General features: G+C 36.4%; 1 protein-coding gene across 2 annotated transcripts; it reads right to left on the bottom strand.

Annotated features, from left to right (window-relative positions):
* Window positions 1-699: 699 nt before the first annotated feature.
* Window positions 700-6,762, bottom strand: LOC127119458 (uncharacterized). 2 transcript variants are annotated; one of them, XM_051049691.1, is made up of 12 exons: window positions 6,544-6,762; window positions 6,421-6,465; window positions 6,186-6,284; window positions 5,996-6,106; window positions 5,022-5,196; window positions 4,853-4,909; window positions 4,616-4,752; window positions 4,460-4,519; window positions 4,296-4,373; window positions 3,604-3,680; window positions 2,112-2,184; window positions 700-1,182 (listed from the first exon to the last, which is right to left on the bottom strand). In XM_051049691.1, the coding sequence occupies exons 1-11, from the start codon at window positions 6,613-6,615 to the stop codon at window positions 2,133-2,135; spliced, it is 963 nt and encodes a 320-aa protein (XP_050905648.1). In that variant the 5' UTR covers window positions 6,616-6,762; the 3' UTR covers window positions 700-1,182; window positions 2,112-2,132. The 2 variants fall into 2 exon arrangements, with proteins under 2 accessions (XP_050905648.1, XP_050905647.1); XM_051049690.1 differs by having other exon boundaries at window positions 700-993.
* Window positions 6,763-15,683: the final 8,921 nt, after the last annotated feature.

Genomic DNA, 15,683 nt, shown 5'->3' with positions numbered 1-15,683 from the left:
GAAAACTAACATTAACGTGCACAACTAATCAAACAGTTCTTGTTAAGTACAACGGACGTGAGAGGTGTTAATACATTCTTCTTACGTAATCGACTCCCGAACTCTGATTTGATTGCAACGACCAATATCATTGTCGTTCTTATGAGAATTTTATCGATATTTTTCCTTTCCCTCTTTGAAAATAAATAAAGTTCGGTAGTAACTCTGTTAAATTCATCTCGTGAACATGCGATTGCACTTCGCGAGATCATATTCTCATTTTTTGAGTTACGATGGAATGCCTCACTTAAAGTCAAAGAAAAATGTCCAAACAACCAAACCATTATCTTTTTGTTCTAATAGAATCAAATTAAAATAAGTAATTCCTACGCAATCCTTGAGATCGATACTTGGAAATAAATTTTTAAACTCTACCACTAAAGCAAGTTCCCATGCACAAATGTTGGCTTTATTACTCTTCATTGCCACATCTGCAATTTAAATCAATTGTCTCACTGTTTTCTGTTAGGGACTTCTTAGAGCTCAACATATTGGTACTAGACGACACAGGTATGTGTATTTTGCTTCTTATAGCTAAATATCCAACATAATCAAAGCAGGATGTTCAAGTAACAAAATATTGATGGGTAAATTACTTAATTACATGATTGAACATAAAAATAAATAAATAAATTTGCATAACTATATAATACACCGAGCTAAATGGGTGCAAGTAGTTGGTTCTTTGTAATTTCTCATAATGTTCTAATATAAACAAGTTATAGATACTTTTAAATCAACAACTTTTCAAAAAAATATACAGTACTACACTAAATTATACAGTAGGACATTAGGGGAAATGAACGAATAATAGTTTGAAGTATACAAAAATTAAAATAATTTATGGGCATATCTACCAATTTCCATCAATTTACACAGCCTGTGGGAGCATGAATAAACCAAAAAAAAATGCATACCTTCCTTTCAGTTGTCAGAGATGTGGTTAGTTGTTTTCTGCCAAATAAGAATTGAAGAAAGCCATCACAAATACAGCCAGCGAATTATTCTATGAACACATTTGGTCTCAAATGTACATTGTCAGCTCAAAACATTTTTAGTATAACTAAACAAATGCATACACCACTTGCTTGAAAATTGAGATTGACATTTCGCCTAAAGTAGATGGCTGACAAACAAAATAACCTGGAAATAAACTACAAGTTATTTTCCAAAAATTAAGTATCCTTGCCCAAATTCAGAGATTGGTGGTGACTGCAATGAGGTCAAGCAGAATACTTCATGCATGTGACTCTACATAGTTTAACTGTTCTGTCAACAGGTTTTAAAATCTAATAACGGCGTTTCCTTACATAATGAAATATGTCATTAATTACTTTTCAAATCCTGACTACTAAAATATCATACTAACAACTAACATTTACTTATTAAAAAAATTCTTCATTTAATAATTTATTTCAAACAAAGGTTTTTATCCCAATGGCCGTCTAATCATTACATCATTTTCAATTTATCCTTTCCTTTCCTCCATCACAAAATACAGATAATACTTACAGTAAAAATGACTACCCAATCCAAATTTCCTCACTTGAGGGAGGACTTTCTGCACTAGCATGCCAGCCTCAACATTTATTGAACACAATAGCTTCTCCTAGTCTTCTTCATAAATTGGCATAGACTACATGTTTTCAGCACATGAATGAATGCCGGGCTCACTTTGAAGAAAAAAAAGCAAATGCATATCTCTCCCCTTTTTCTAGATTGAAAACTTTTGAGGAATACATAACAAATTATACAAGAAACAACTGCACTAAGAATATTCAATTACAAAAATCAATCACTGATTCACTGAAACACTGAAAATTGTAATGTTGGTGGGTTTGTAATTTCCGGACTAGGTGTACCAACCAATTGTTATTCGCTAACAATGAAGTTTAAGACAAAAGAAATGAAAATCTCCATGACAAATGTATTGCCTCATTTTGATTAACATGGTTCAAAGTTATTGTTTCTCATGTAGCCAACAATCATAAACAATATCAGTTGCTGATATTAATAAGGATAAATCACTATGACTGAAGTATCTAAAAACAGAATTGGAAGACTCTACACACCTGTGCCTTGAAATACAACAATCAAGTAGGTTCTTGAGACTTCTCTTCATTGTTTTGAGCAATATCTTCCGTCCTAAGGAAAGAAACATTATTATTTTAATATAAATGAAATGGTTGTATTATTGGTATAAGCCTAGATATGCAGAACAATCCATTACCCAATATCAATGAAGCACGGATACTCTAAAATCTATGTTGTATCTTATTCGATACGTACCGATACGCCGATACGCTCCGATACGTTAGCGATACGTATCGAAGGAGTGTCCGAATTTTTTAATGTAAAAAATAAAAAATTCCAATACAGCCCAATACGGCGGCAGCACGTCGCGATACGCTGGCGACACATCTCCGATATGCTGCGGATAAGACTGGTTAATCTCATGACTATTCATATTTCTAGAACATGAATCAATCCTCCTCAACCTTAATTCTTCTTTTCTCAACTTTAATTACCTCTCATCACTTTCCTTTTTATATGACAAGAATCAAACTTTTCCTTTAATTACTTTTCTCTCAACTTTAACTACCTTTTCTTTTTCTCATAATTCCTTTACTAATTACTCTCAAATTTTGCAAACTCAATTGGTTTTTATTAAAGAATGATTTAACTAATGTTTAATTTTAATTTTTTATGTACGTATATTAAGCGTATCGTATCCTAGATTTCTAATGACTGACATATCTCTGTATCCGATACCCGAATCGTATCCGTGCTTCATTGCCCAATATCTTCAGTTTACTAATTACGAAGTACAAATTACAACCATAAAAGAATGAAGGAATTACTGGATATATATTTATATTTATATTAAAGTGGACCGCACGACTAATATTTAATTGTGTCAGGGTCATTATTTAACTAGTCTAAACTAGAGTGGTGCTATGATTATAAAGATCGCGCCTAAGTGTATTTTCTCCCTACGGTTTTCTCATCGGATTCACTTTCTTTCATATCTCAGCATGAGTTGCTATGAGTAGGAACAAAATATTGGTTTATAATCCTTGTGGAGTGTGTTTCTCCTATTTAATTTCCACCAGTTTTAAACTCTATCCTTGTGGACCACACGTCTAATATTTAATTGTGTCAGGGTCATTATTTAACTAGTCTAAACTAGAGTGGTGCTATGATATTATAAAGATCGCGCTTAAGTGTATTTTCTCCCTACGGTTTTCTCATCGGATTCACTTTCTTTCATATCTCAGCATGAGTTGCTATGAGTAGGAACAAAATATTGGTTTATAATCCTTGTGGAGTGTGTTTCTCCTATTTAATTTCCAGTTTTAAACTCTATCTTTTGGCTTCTAGTTTTGGGAATTTGGTTAAAAAGATGTTAATAAGAGATAAAGTAAAGCCAAAATTAACAGGAATGACCTCAACCAGCAACCAAGAAAAGACATGTCTTGTTGAATTTATAGGCTTATTCATTATAGAAAGAAAAGAATATAAATTCAAACAGAAATTTATGAAATATTTAAATAAGTTAGTTACCTAATTGTATCTGCTATATCCATATCTGTTGTACTTGCTTCTTTATGTTGCAAAATTGATGAGAATAACCTTTTGTCCTGGAATAAAATAAGCATTGAACTGAAATGCACATACAAAATAAAATATACTCCTTGATTATGAGAACTAACAAGGAATGGTGTCAAAGAATTGTACTGCAGAACTAATTATACAAATATCCAGGCAGGATGCACTGGTGTATCTTTCAAGCACTGTGCTGAGTGAATAAAATTATGGAACAATGTATTGCCAGGGCCAGAAATAGGACTACCTCAGGTCCTATTTACATTTACAAAAAACAAATGACTAATTCAGAAAGACCAATGAAAAGCATTTTTAACCATTAAGATCAAAGGCAGTTTTAACTTACTCCAAAATACCCATAGTAAAGTATTATGCTCATTCAAGATTAATATATTGGCTTGTATTGGAAATGACAACAGAAGGAAGTTGGCAATTACTACACTTAAAAGTGAGTCTATGTTTCTTATAATTAGTACAAAGAAATACACTCAATTATTCTTCTTTGTCCTCATATATCTTTCAAATTAACAATATATAGATAAAGTTCAAAAAAGAAAATGACAAAATATCCAACAAACAAAAGTAAAAAATAACATGTCGAAAAATCAAAACCTTAAACCTAGAAAAAGATGAAGATAAATTCCATCTACCTCTTCATTCATATTAGTAATAGTGCCCTGAAACCTCTGTAAGATGAGTCTTAAGCTTCCAACTTCATAATGTAGTGCCTTTGGATTATTTTCATAAACATCATAAAATAATGAGATTTCTAATCAGAACTGAAAAAACATAATGGAAAGGTTGAATATCACACCTCTTTGTCTGAAATTAAATTTTGTATCTCTGCATCCTTTGCCAATAAAGTTTTCTGAAGGTGATGCTAGTTAAGAAACCACTTAAATAAGAATTTAAGAAAATGCAACTGTTTTGCTATTTGATACAGATAACTATTCCGTGCTGGTATGGATATATCTTCTATTTGAGCTTGGTTATTGTTGCTAATTTTTGACGCATCAAGCTTTGCTTCGAGTTCCGAGATGAGTCTATCCTTTCTTCTTGACTCAACCTCTTTGTTTTCCAGTTTATTTCTTAGGTCAGTGATATGTTCTAGAACAAAACGGAAAGATTTTCAGTTGATAAAGCTTAGACAGATGTATCATTGACATATTTTCAAGTGTAGGATAGAATGAAGGAATTTCTTAATTACCAACAAATTCTTTTTCAAATGCACAGACCCGTTCCATTTTGTTTTTCAAGCTGGTCACTGAATAAAGGAAAGATAAAAATAACTGAACATGCAATGAAACTTTTGTGACTGATAATAATATTAAAAAATATGAATGCTTCGAATCAGTACAAGTTGAAAAACAGCTTACCAGTTTCTTCTTTTTCTTTGACAATGTTTTGGACTTTATCTAGAATTTGCTTGGTATAAAACACCTCCTTCTCTATAGAATCATATAATAGTAGATGCGAATTTATCTTTTCGGTGAGGACACTAAGCATCCTATCTTTGGTTTCAATTGCACGTTTCATATGAGAAGTAGATTCCTGCAAAACCCTCCACCCACCAAGACAGAAAAGTTTCAGTTATGCTCAAACGTGTGAATTAGATGAAATGAAGGTAATAGCTAAGAGCGTAATAGAACATGACTTTTAGTCAAATAAATGGTATCTCTGATTTCATAATGTGGTTATCTAAAAACTTCACAAAAGTTTCCTCGTCTACTCCAGTTATTTTCAAATTCAGGCACTTTTGTTTGTTAGCCAAATTGAAATGAAGGGGTATACAAAAGTCACTCTTGCTCTCATACTTTATGAGTTTAACATTAGCCCTTTCCCTTCGCTTACTATAAGCTAAAGAGTCTCACATCGGATATTATATGGCATGAACATATGTTTATAAATGGGGACAACCCTCACCTTACATATCAGTTTTTTAAGGTTGAGTTAGGCTCAACCATAATTATAAAATGGTATTGGAGACCCTATCAGGTTTCCGCTATTGGGCCACCTATCGCTTATATTCTCGCCCCGAGCTCACCTATTGTTTATATACTCGCACCAAGTCGAATAGTCATGATCTTTTGTAGAAAACAGACCCCAGTTTTTCCCACATGTATAACCGTTGTATTATAACATCAAATATTGTGAATAGTTATGATAAAAGATTGGCAACTTTGTGTAACAAATTATGTAATTTTCAATTTTAACACAGAAAATCCAATGTAAAATCACTTTCCATTGTGGAACATGCTAGAAATCGCCTTATGCAATAAGTCAATAACTCAACATAACATGTAATAACCATTAACAATAAAAATCAGCCAACAAAATCACACACAATAACCTCATAAGCAATCACAAAGTTTTCCCGGGACTGAAGCAAGCTATTCAGTGTTCCCTTCAACTCTGTCACCTTATTTTCAAGCCTCGCATTATCATTCTGTATGTAATTCACCTGCATTACAAACAAAAGATCTATTATTATTTTTTCCAAAACAAACACAGTTCAACATCCCATAAAATTATCCTCAAACCTTCCTCTCCAACTTCCCGCGCTCTTCTTTAATAGAAGCCAACTCACTCTGCAACTCCTGTATCTTTCTGCTACATTCTTCCTCATTCCGCTTCTGCTTCTATTCTCAAAAATCACAAACCAAATTAGCACAAATGGAACAAAATATTGCATGTATCTTGAATTTATGAACTTACAATTCAAAAAAATGAACCAAATTGAACAATAATCGGTGGAAAAGAAAGATAATCGAAAACCTGGATTAGATGATGGTGTTGCTCGGTGGCGGAGCGTTCTCTATCCTGAAAGAGTTCAAGTTAGAGGAAGAAGAATTGGAGTAAACGAAAAAGAAATTTAGCATCGGAGAGGGGAACTATTACCCTGAGATCTCGAACTTCGGTTATGAGAGATTGTAGCTGAAGCTTAAACTTCGAAAATTTGAGCAACTCCATTTTTGTTTCTCTTTTTTTGCATTTCAAATGTTTCAGTTTTTTATAATCTGGGAAACGTTTTCGGAACGACGCCGTTTATGGCACGTGGTTTGGGATGGGGTGCAAGGAGAACAAGGAGGGTGTTGTGTTTACGGGTCAGGTATTAAAATTCGACGGGATAACTCCACAGTAAGTAAGGAGAATTTAGTATGCCACCTCCCAAATTTAATCTGGCACCCCACATCACCACTGTTTTTACCGTTTTATCCTTCTCTAATAATTCTGGTTTCTTAAAAAGTTTTGTCTAGTACTAATCTTTTTAGGCATTATACCAGATTTTGTTGTATTTCTATACAGATATATCGATATTCTAAACAAAATAGATTTTTTGTGTTTATATAAAGAAATATCAGAAATTTTAAAAATTTATGAAAAAAAAATATTGCTTTCTGATAATTGTATGAAGGAATATCAGATTTTTAAATATTTGTTGCATGTATATCGAGTTTTTAAAAAAATCAAGTAACATATATTGCGTATCGAATATTTTGAAAAATATGATTCATACCAAATTTTTCGAATATTTGAAAAATCCGGTAGGCAGTGGTGAGTTTTGAAAAATCCTTAAGTTTTTGACATTTTTAATAAAATAGTTAGACAATTAACCCAATAAAATATATAAATATAATGCAAAATGTGTTACAATATCAATACAAAACAACTTATGTCGGTATCCTAACTTCTTCTTCTCAAAGTCTTATATGTTCCACGTATATTGTTCCTCATGCTCTTGCATCTTCACTACAACTTTGTCTCCATCGGTCAGTGACGAGAGGTAATGGACAATCGAGTTTCAACTTTATCTAAATCCAATGACTGTTGTTAACAAAACCAACTACTATAAGTTTATGTATACTCGCAACTATGGATGGAGATACTAGTAATGGGAAGAAAGTGATGTTAAGGTTCTTGGACAGCGAGATCAATATGACAATGTATCTATAAGCAATAAGGTAAGTCGTATTATGAATCATCGTCCATTTGTCACGATCTTGCACGCCCAAGCTAGTTACTCGTAATAAACTCATAACTTCAGAGATTGTGTCATAGAACACATTGAAATACAGTTGATGGTGTTTATTGACTTCAGCATCTAACTACGACATGACTCTTCGCTTCATCCATGTAAACCTGTAATAGTACAGAAATTACAATTTCCATCTTCACCTACATTAACAATGCCATCAATGTACTTGTGATACGGTGAATTGACTTTGTGTTTTTGCTTTGAAAAGCAATGTTGCGGATAGCAAGAGTCGCCACCGACTTTTCTTTTATCCAATAAGGAAAGGCGGAAAAGAACAGGAAAGACCTTGATTAGATTTTGAGTTCGGGAGGTACATTATACAAAAGGAAGGTGTTAGCACCCTTTGTATCCATGGTTATCCATGGGCTCTTAATTGCTTAACTCACTTATGTTTTCCTTGTTTGAGAAAGTGTTTGAGAAATGTGGTGTGTTTAGAAAATATTTTGAAATGAGAGTTTAACTTTGTAATGATTCTTGTACGAATGTATACAAAGTGTTTATCTCGTTTGATTTTGAAAGATGTTTAGAAAAATATAACTCGGCGATGATTCTGGTGCGAATGTATACCAAGTGGTGATTTTCTAAAAGATGTTTTGAAAAGTGTGAGGTGTGAAAAGTATTTTAAGCTGTGAGCAAGCATTTAAGAGTTATACCTAACCAAGATCTTTATAGGTATTTCCTATCCTTAGGAGGGTAAAATTGTCCTTACTATTGAGAAGTAAGTAGTCTTATCCTTTGGATGTAAAGGGACATCGTGGGGTCGTCGATTGGTCATTGAAGGCAACATTTGTAAGGATACCTTAGCATTCGAAGGGACGATCATCATTTAATCATAGGCTACAACGAAGGGTCATCGAGGGACAAAGTCATATATTCGAAGGCAACGTTCGAGGGACAAGGTCATATATTCGAAGGCAACGTTCGAGGGACTATGATTTATCTTGTAGGGACATTGACCTTTTGATCGAAGGGACTATGACTTGTCTGTTTAGGGATGATGATGATTTAATCGAAAGGGTCTTTGCTAAGGGTATTCCCACATTCGCGGGACATGACCGTAATATCGTAAGGCAACAAAGAGAGGGTTACCCTAGAGGTGCAAGTGTGGAAATGATTGGATTCGGATATATTATCTTGAATTAATTTATCTAAGTTCGATTATTTATCTTTCCATGCAATCCTATTAGCATACATCTAGACAGTTATATTTACAGTACGGAAAAATTAAAGTGCGAAAAATAAGACTACGCTATTAACAGTCTTTTCTTCTTGCAGTAACAGTCTGGCAAGCTCTCCAGGCACTTCGCAATCTCCCTCACTTCCATCCTCGGCTTGGTAGATCAGATTTTTAAAGCCATAATTAACAGTAGCAGAATTATTATCAACAGGATCCAGAGTGGATAGGGATCTGCAATTTGTTACGTGAGTGTGTGTAAGAAAACATAGCTTATTTGAAAGATGCCAGGAAAGATAAAGAGCGCAATATTTGAATGCAAAAAGTCCATTGATTTATTGAATGTGAATATGCTTATGAAAATGACAAAACCCTTAACAAATTAGCTATTGTGCCCCGGGCATAGACACAATGCTTTAAGAAGTTCAATTGTTCATAATAAAAATTACAAAATTTGAAACACTAAAATAAGCAATAACAATTACTCCTGACTAAAGGAAATCGGGATAGTGTCTTCAGCCTTCCAATTATTGAGTTCGTCACCAATTGTTGGGAAAATCCAGCTATCCAAGTCGCAATCGCTATCAGCATCTTCTACAGCATTAATCTGATCTTCGACTAACTTTTCAGAGCTAAACCTCAGGCCAAATTTATCAGACTTGTACGGTACATCGATCAGTTGACCCCAGCCAGTACGACCACCATCTTCAACCACGGCTTGAGCATCTTTCAGAGAAATCATAGCAGGAGGAGCACGAATGACCTTGGGCACACGGGAAGTTGGCTTAAGGACAGGACTGGTCGGAGGAACTACAGCACTTGCCCCATGGATCCAAGGGCGTCCCAGCAAGCAGGAATAGGCAGGACGAATGTTCATTACGTAACAGGTAGTGTTGAAGACTTGAGGTCCTATCTTGATAGGGAGAACCACTTCACCATGGACAACACTCTTCGCACCATCGTAAGCACGCACCACAACGTCACTAGGTTTCAGTTTAATGCTTTTACAGTCAAGCTTATCGAGCACAGCTTTCGGTAGCACATTCAAAGAAGAGCCATTGTCGATCAACACATGAGATAAGGTGATCCCCTTACACTCAATGGAGATATGTAGAGCTTTATTGTGATTCTTTCCTGCTGGTGTCAGGTCAGCATCAGAAAAGCCTATGCCATTATCAACAACCAAGTTAGCAAAATAATTTTCTAACTGATCGACAGATGTCTCCTAAGGTACATGAGCGGTCTTCAAGAATTTTATCAACGCATTGGCATGAGATTTAGAAGATAACAACAAGGATAACATCGAAATTTTAGACGAAGTATGCCCCAGCTGTTCTACCACATCAAAATCACTCTTACAGATGATTTTCAGCATTTCTTCCATTTCCTTCTTGGTAACATCTTCGGTAGTAACTTCGACTGGTGTCTTTGACTGAGAAGGATTGATTACTGGTCCCTTTCCTCGAGTTTCAGGGGCGGGAGGTGAGATTTCTGGAGAGAACATCCTTCCACTACGAGTAATTTTACTAGTCCCAACAATGTCAATGTCATTAGGATTAGCAGAATTATCATCTTGCTTTATGTCGTGGATGTAAACATCACCTCCATAATTCCACGGAATGGCTTTGCTTGAGGAATACGGTACTGGGCCAGGTGCAGTAATAATTAGGGGAGCTACCTTGGGCTCAGCAGTAATCTTCACAGGCACTCTAGTAGCGGTAATCTTCACTGGAACTTTGGACCTAGCAATCACAGATATTTCTTCAATAGGGTTTTCCACCTTAGAAATCTTTTCAAAGAGAATTCTACGATCATCCATCAGCCGTTGAATACCATTCCTCAACTTCAAGCAATCATTGGGTCGGAGTATACAGAGATCGCAATTTTCAGCACAACCTGGAAATAAACCAGCTTGCAATAAATTCTTCTTGATGATCAGGGGAGATGCTAAGTCAGCTACATTAGTAATGTGAGAATTGTCATCCACGGCATTAACAGTCTTGTCATGATTAGGCATAGGAGCAGTGATGACATTAGGAGTCTCCGGAGGATCAAATTCAATTTCTCCAACGTCGATCATATCCTGAATCTTATTCTTCAACAACCAACAATCGTTTGTATCATGCCCGGGGCTATCGGAGTGATATGCACACCTGGCATTGGGATTATAACGAGGAGAAGTAGTGTTGGGATTTGCAGGAGGATCTCTGAGGGTAATTAAATTTGCTTTTAGCATACCCTGCAGTGCTTGTGCTAAAGTCATATTGATCTTGGTAAACTGCCTTCTTGGCCTGTCTTGTCTGTGTTGGAAGTTTTGAGATGGCGGTGTTGCAATCGTAACTGCTCCAACAGTATGGTCACGATTTTTCTTGTTATGACCCCTTTGACCGTACACAACATTTGATTCATTCTTCCCCTGATAGGACTTTTTGGTGCTTGCAGAGGTAGCCACCTGTATCTTTCCACTTCGAATGCCGCTTTCAACACGTTCACCCGTCAATATAAGTTCAGTGAAACCCGATGAGGAACTTCCCAATAGATGGCTGTAGAATGGGCCAGTCAGTGTACCCATGAACATGTCCACTAATTCTCGATCAGTCATAGGGGGTTTGACTCTGCCAGCCAAGTCTCTCCATTTCTGAGCATATTCTTTGAAGTTTTCTTTAGAGCCCATAGTCATATTCTGCAGCTGTAGCCGAGTAGGCGCTAATTCAGAATTATACTGGTAGTGCTTGTAGAAAGCTGTCGCTAAATCAGTCCAGGTGCAGATGTTAGAGCTCTCAAGCTGATAATACCACTCTAACTGTGTGCCAGACAGGCCCTCTTGGAAGAAATGGATCCATAGCTTCCTATCAGTGGTATACGGCTGGATCTTTCTCACATAAGCTCTCAGATGCATCTGAGGACAAGACGCACCATCATACTTAGTGAAAGCGGGGACCTTGAATTTTCGAGGAATGACCACATCAGAGACCAGACCTAAGCTTTCGAAATCCAGACCGGGCGCCTTCTGACCCTCCATAGCTAGCATACGTTCTTCCAGCAACTTATACTTATCATCTTTCGGAGAGTACTGTTCATTTTCATAATTTTCATAGTCTTCCTCAGGGTTGAAGGGATCAACATTCTCATCTTCTGAATCATTTTCTGTCTCATCTTCTTTATCCTTCAGAATTCCAATCTTGACTCCTGGAGCCTGTCCTTTAAGCCTTCTTCCCGGGTTAATGTAACTCACAGATTTCTTGTCTTTCTTCTTCTCGAGCAATAGAGTCTTCAGTTCCTCCTGCCCCTTGGATAAGTTTAAGATCATCTCCTGGAATTGAGCATTCTGAGCCTGGAGATCCTTGACAGTTTGTTCGAGGGCCATTTTTCTGTTTGAGAGGAAGACCGTGAGAACATTGATCCTTTAGAGTACCTGTTATGCAATGTTATGTTATGCTATGCAATGTATGAAATGTTTTCAAGGACTTTTGGAATTTAACTTTGCGTAAACCACCAAAAAGGGGAACTTTTATTAATAATTTCTTTAATCAATGTTCATTATAAGAAAAAATGAAAGCTCAAGTCTCCCAGGGACGGCTTCTTTTTGGGCGGAGATATGCATTGAGACTTCGTTCCTCATTAAGCTGGCTGGTGAGCTCTAATACTTTCTTCCTTTCAGCACAAAACTGAGCTTCAAAAGTATCCCTTTCCTCTCTCAACTGGATCCAAGATTTCTTCAATTCTTCAACATTGGTAGGCATATCTGGATAAGGAATGATCTGAGGGGTACCTCCTTCAACTTTTGGTTCAACAATCAGAGGTCCGATTGCAAGATATGGCATGATAAGCTCACGAGCTCTGGCGCGTATCCATATGAGATAAGGTTCCATAGGAATAGAGTTTTTCTGTCCTAAAGTACTTCTTTTCACCATGCCCCAAGCTCGTACAAACCTTTGACGGAGACCTTGAGAATCGTTGTCATAGTCAAACACAGTGCCTTGGATAATTATTTCATGTGGACCATCTCTTCGAGCATAACCAAACAGACGTAGGGCTAAAGCAGGATTATAAGTAATACCTCCTCTTATCCCCAGGAGTGGTACGTTAGATAATTCTCCACAACGGTCAATGATGATAACATTTTCTTTGGGTTGGGGACACCAATGGATGTCTGAATGGGAGAGCGACATTATCCTTTGAGACCATTTCAAATTTTGCTCATTCTTCAAGACTGATTGAGGAAGGTGCGAAATAAACCACCTAGATAATAAAGGTACGCAGCACATGAGAGTCCCTTGCCTTTTAATAGTACGAGTGTGAAGGGAATGCAAAATGTCTCCAAGCAAGGTGGGCACAGGGTTGTGAGTGAGAAATATCTTAACAGCATTCATGTCTACGAATTGATCCAGATTAGGAAATAGCACCAAACCATAGATTAGTAATGCTAGAACATCTTCGAAAGCGTGGACACTCATAGCTTTTAGGAATTCTCGGGCCTTATTTATCAGAAATTTGGCAAGTAAACCCTTAACTTCCCTTCTTGTTACCCAATTAGTTTCAATGTCGGACTTTGTCATGTGTAAAGCCGTGACAACCTCTTCAGACCTCAGAATCTTTTCTAAACCACTGAAAGGTGTTTGATCAAGGATAGGTATCCCAAGCAACCTGGAAAATTCTTCTAATGTGGGTACCAACTGATAATCTGGGAAGGTGAAGCAATGATGTTTAGGATCGAATAACTGGAATAGAACTCTCATCATATCTTCCTTGAAACTGGTGGTAACTAAATTGAGGAGATAACCATGTTTCTTGATGAACTGAGCATGATCGGGAAGTTCTGACACTAAATCCTTGACTTGAGGAGAGGTCGCTACAAAATTGATCTGGATGGTCTTCCTGGAAGCCATAGCCCTACAAAACAGAGCAAAGTTAAATCCCTAAGTCCTTGAAATGGTTAGTACAATGACATGATGTCATGATGTTATGATGTTATGATGTCAAGTAAGTAACAAGCACAAACAAGTCACACCACAATCATTCCTAGGTTTTAAGGCTTGCATGAGTTCCATAGGTAAGTACCATTCCCACTGAAGTTTGATTGGTTCAACCTATCCTAGAATAGTAACCGGGTTCTAGAAGGATCTCAAATCATTGACCTTTCCTTAAGTCCACTTCAGTGCAACACCAAGCGGTTGACCAAAATTTCCCTAAAGTCCAATCTCAAAGAGTGTAGTATCGAGTATCAACCAACCCCAGTCGGAACCGAAGTCAGTTATCTCACTACTTTCTAATGGCTAGGATGAGTCAATTAGGGTTCTAAAGGTCTGGTTAATGCTTTGATGACACCACGCAGACGCCAAATTTTTCCTCAAGTAAACATGAGGAACATCAGGACATCCAAAGTGTCACATTAACCGTAGCCATCATTTTAACCATTCCAGTATACGCAGGAAAGTCGCGATGATCTCTTGCTACTTATCTAAGGTACACTAGATCCGGGTGTAGGATCTTTCACTCAAGCATAGAATACCCAAACAATCCCTTAAAAGTAAATCAGACAAAGAAACAATTCGAAAACATAAGTGATCTTATCTTTAAGGTAACCTCTCTTTTTACGATTCCCCAGCAGAGTCGTCAGTTCTGTGATACGGTGAACTGACTTTGTGTTTTTGCTTTGAAAAGCAATGTTGCGGATAGCAAGAGTCACCACCGACTTTTCTTTTATCCAATAAGGAAAGGCGGAAAAGAACAGGAAAGACCTTGATTAGATTTTGAGTTCGGGAGGTACATTATACAAAGGGAAGGTGTTAGCACCCTTTGTATCCATGGTTATCCATGGACTCTTAATTGCTTAACTCACTTATGTTTTCCTTGTTTGAGAAAGTGTTTGAGAAATGTGGTGTGTTTAGAAAATATTTTGAAATGAGAGTTTAACTTTGTAATGATTCTTGTACGAATGTATACAAAGTGTTTATCTCGTTGATTTTGAAAGATGTTTAGAAAAATATAACTCGGCGATGATTCTGGTGCGAATGTATACCAAGTGGTGATTTTCTAAAAGATGTTTTGAAAAGTGTGAGGTGTGAAAAGTATTTTAAGTTGTGAGCAAGCATTTAAGAGTTATATCTAACCAAGGTCTTTATAGGTATTTCCTATCCTTAGGAGGGTAAAATTGTCCTTACTATTGAGAAGTAAGTAGTCTTATCCTTTGGATGTAAAGGGACATCGTGGGGTCGTCGATTGGTCATTGAAGGCAACATTTGTAAGGATACCTTAGCATTCGAAGGGACGATCATCATTTAATCGTAGGCTACAACGAAGGGTCATCGAGGGACAAAGTCATATATTCGAAGGCAACGTTCGAGGGACTATGATTTATCTTGTAGGGACATTGACCTTTTGATCGAAGGGACTATGACTTGTCTGTTTAGGGATGATGATGATTTAATCGAAAGGGTCTTTGCTAAGGGTATCCTCACATTTGCGGGACATGACCATAATATCGTAAGGCAACAAAGAGAGGGTTACCCTAGAGGTGCAAGTGTGGAAATGATTGGATTCAGATATATTATCTTGAATTAATTTATCTAAGTTCGATTATTTATCTTTCCATGCAATCCTATTAGCATACATCTAGACAGTTATATTCACAGTACGGAAAAATTAAAGTGCGAAAAATAAGACTACGCTATTACATGGCTTCGGGATGGGGGGTACATAATTTAAAAGGGGATATAAAATATCTAAATCTTAATTAACGAGTACAAAATTAAAAGGGGCATACAAAATAATAAAACCTAATTAAACTAAAAAGAAAGTGAAATTCTAGTTGTCAGACTTTCGATG

This window comes from Lathyrus oleraceus, chromosome 2 (assembly GCF_024323335.1).
Source record: "Lathyrus oleraceus cultivar Zhongwan6 chromosome 2, CAAS_Psat_ZW6_1.0, whole genome shotgun sequence".
Classification (NCBI taxonomy): domain Eukaryota; kingdom Viridiplantae; phylum Streptophyta; class Magnoliopsida; order Fabales; family Fabaceae; genus Lathyrus; species Lathyrus oleraceus.
This window is presented reverse-complemented; position numbering and strand designations above follow the sequence as displayed.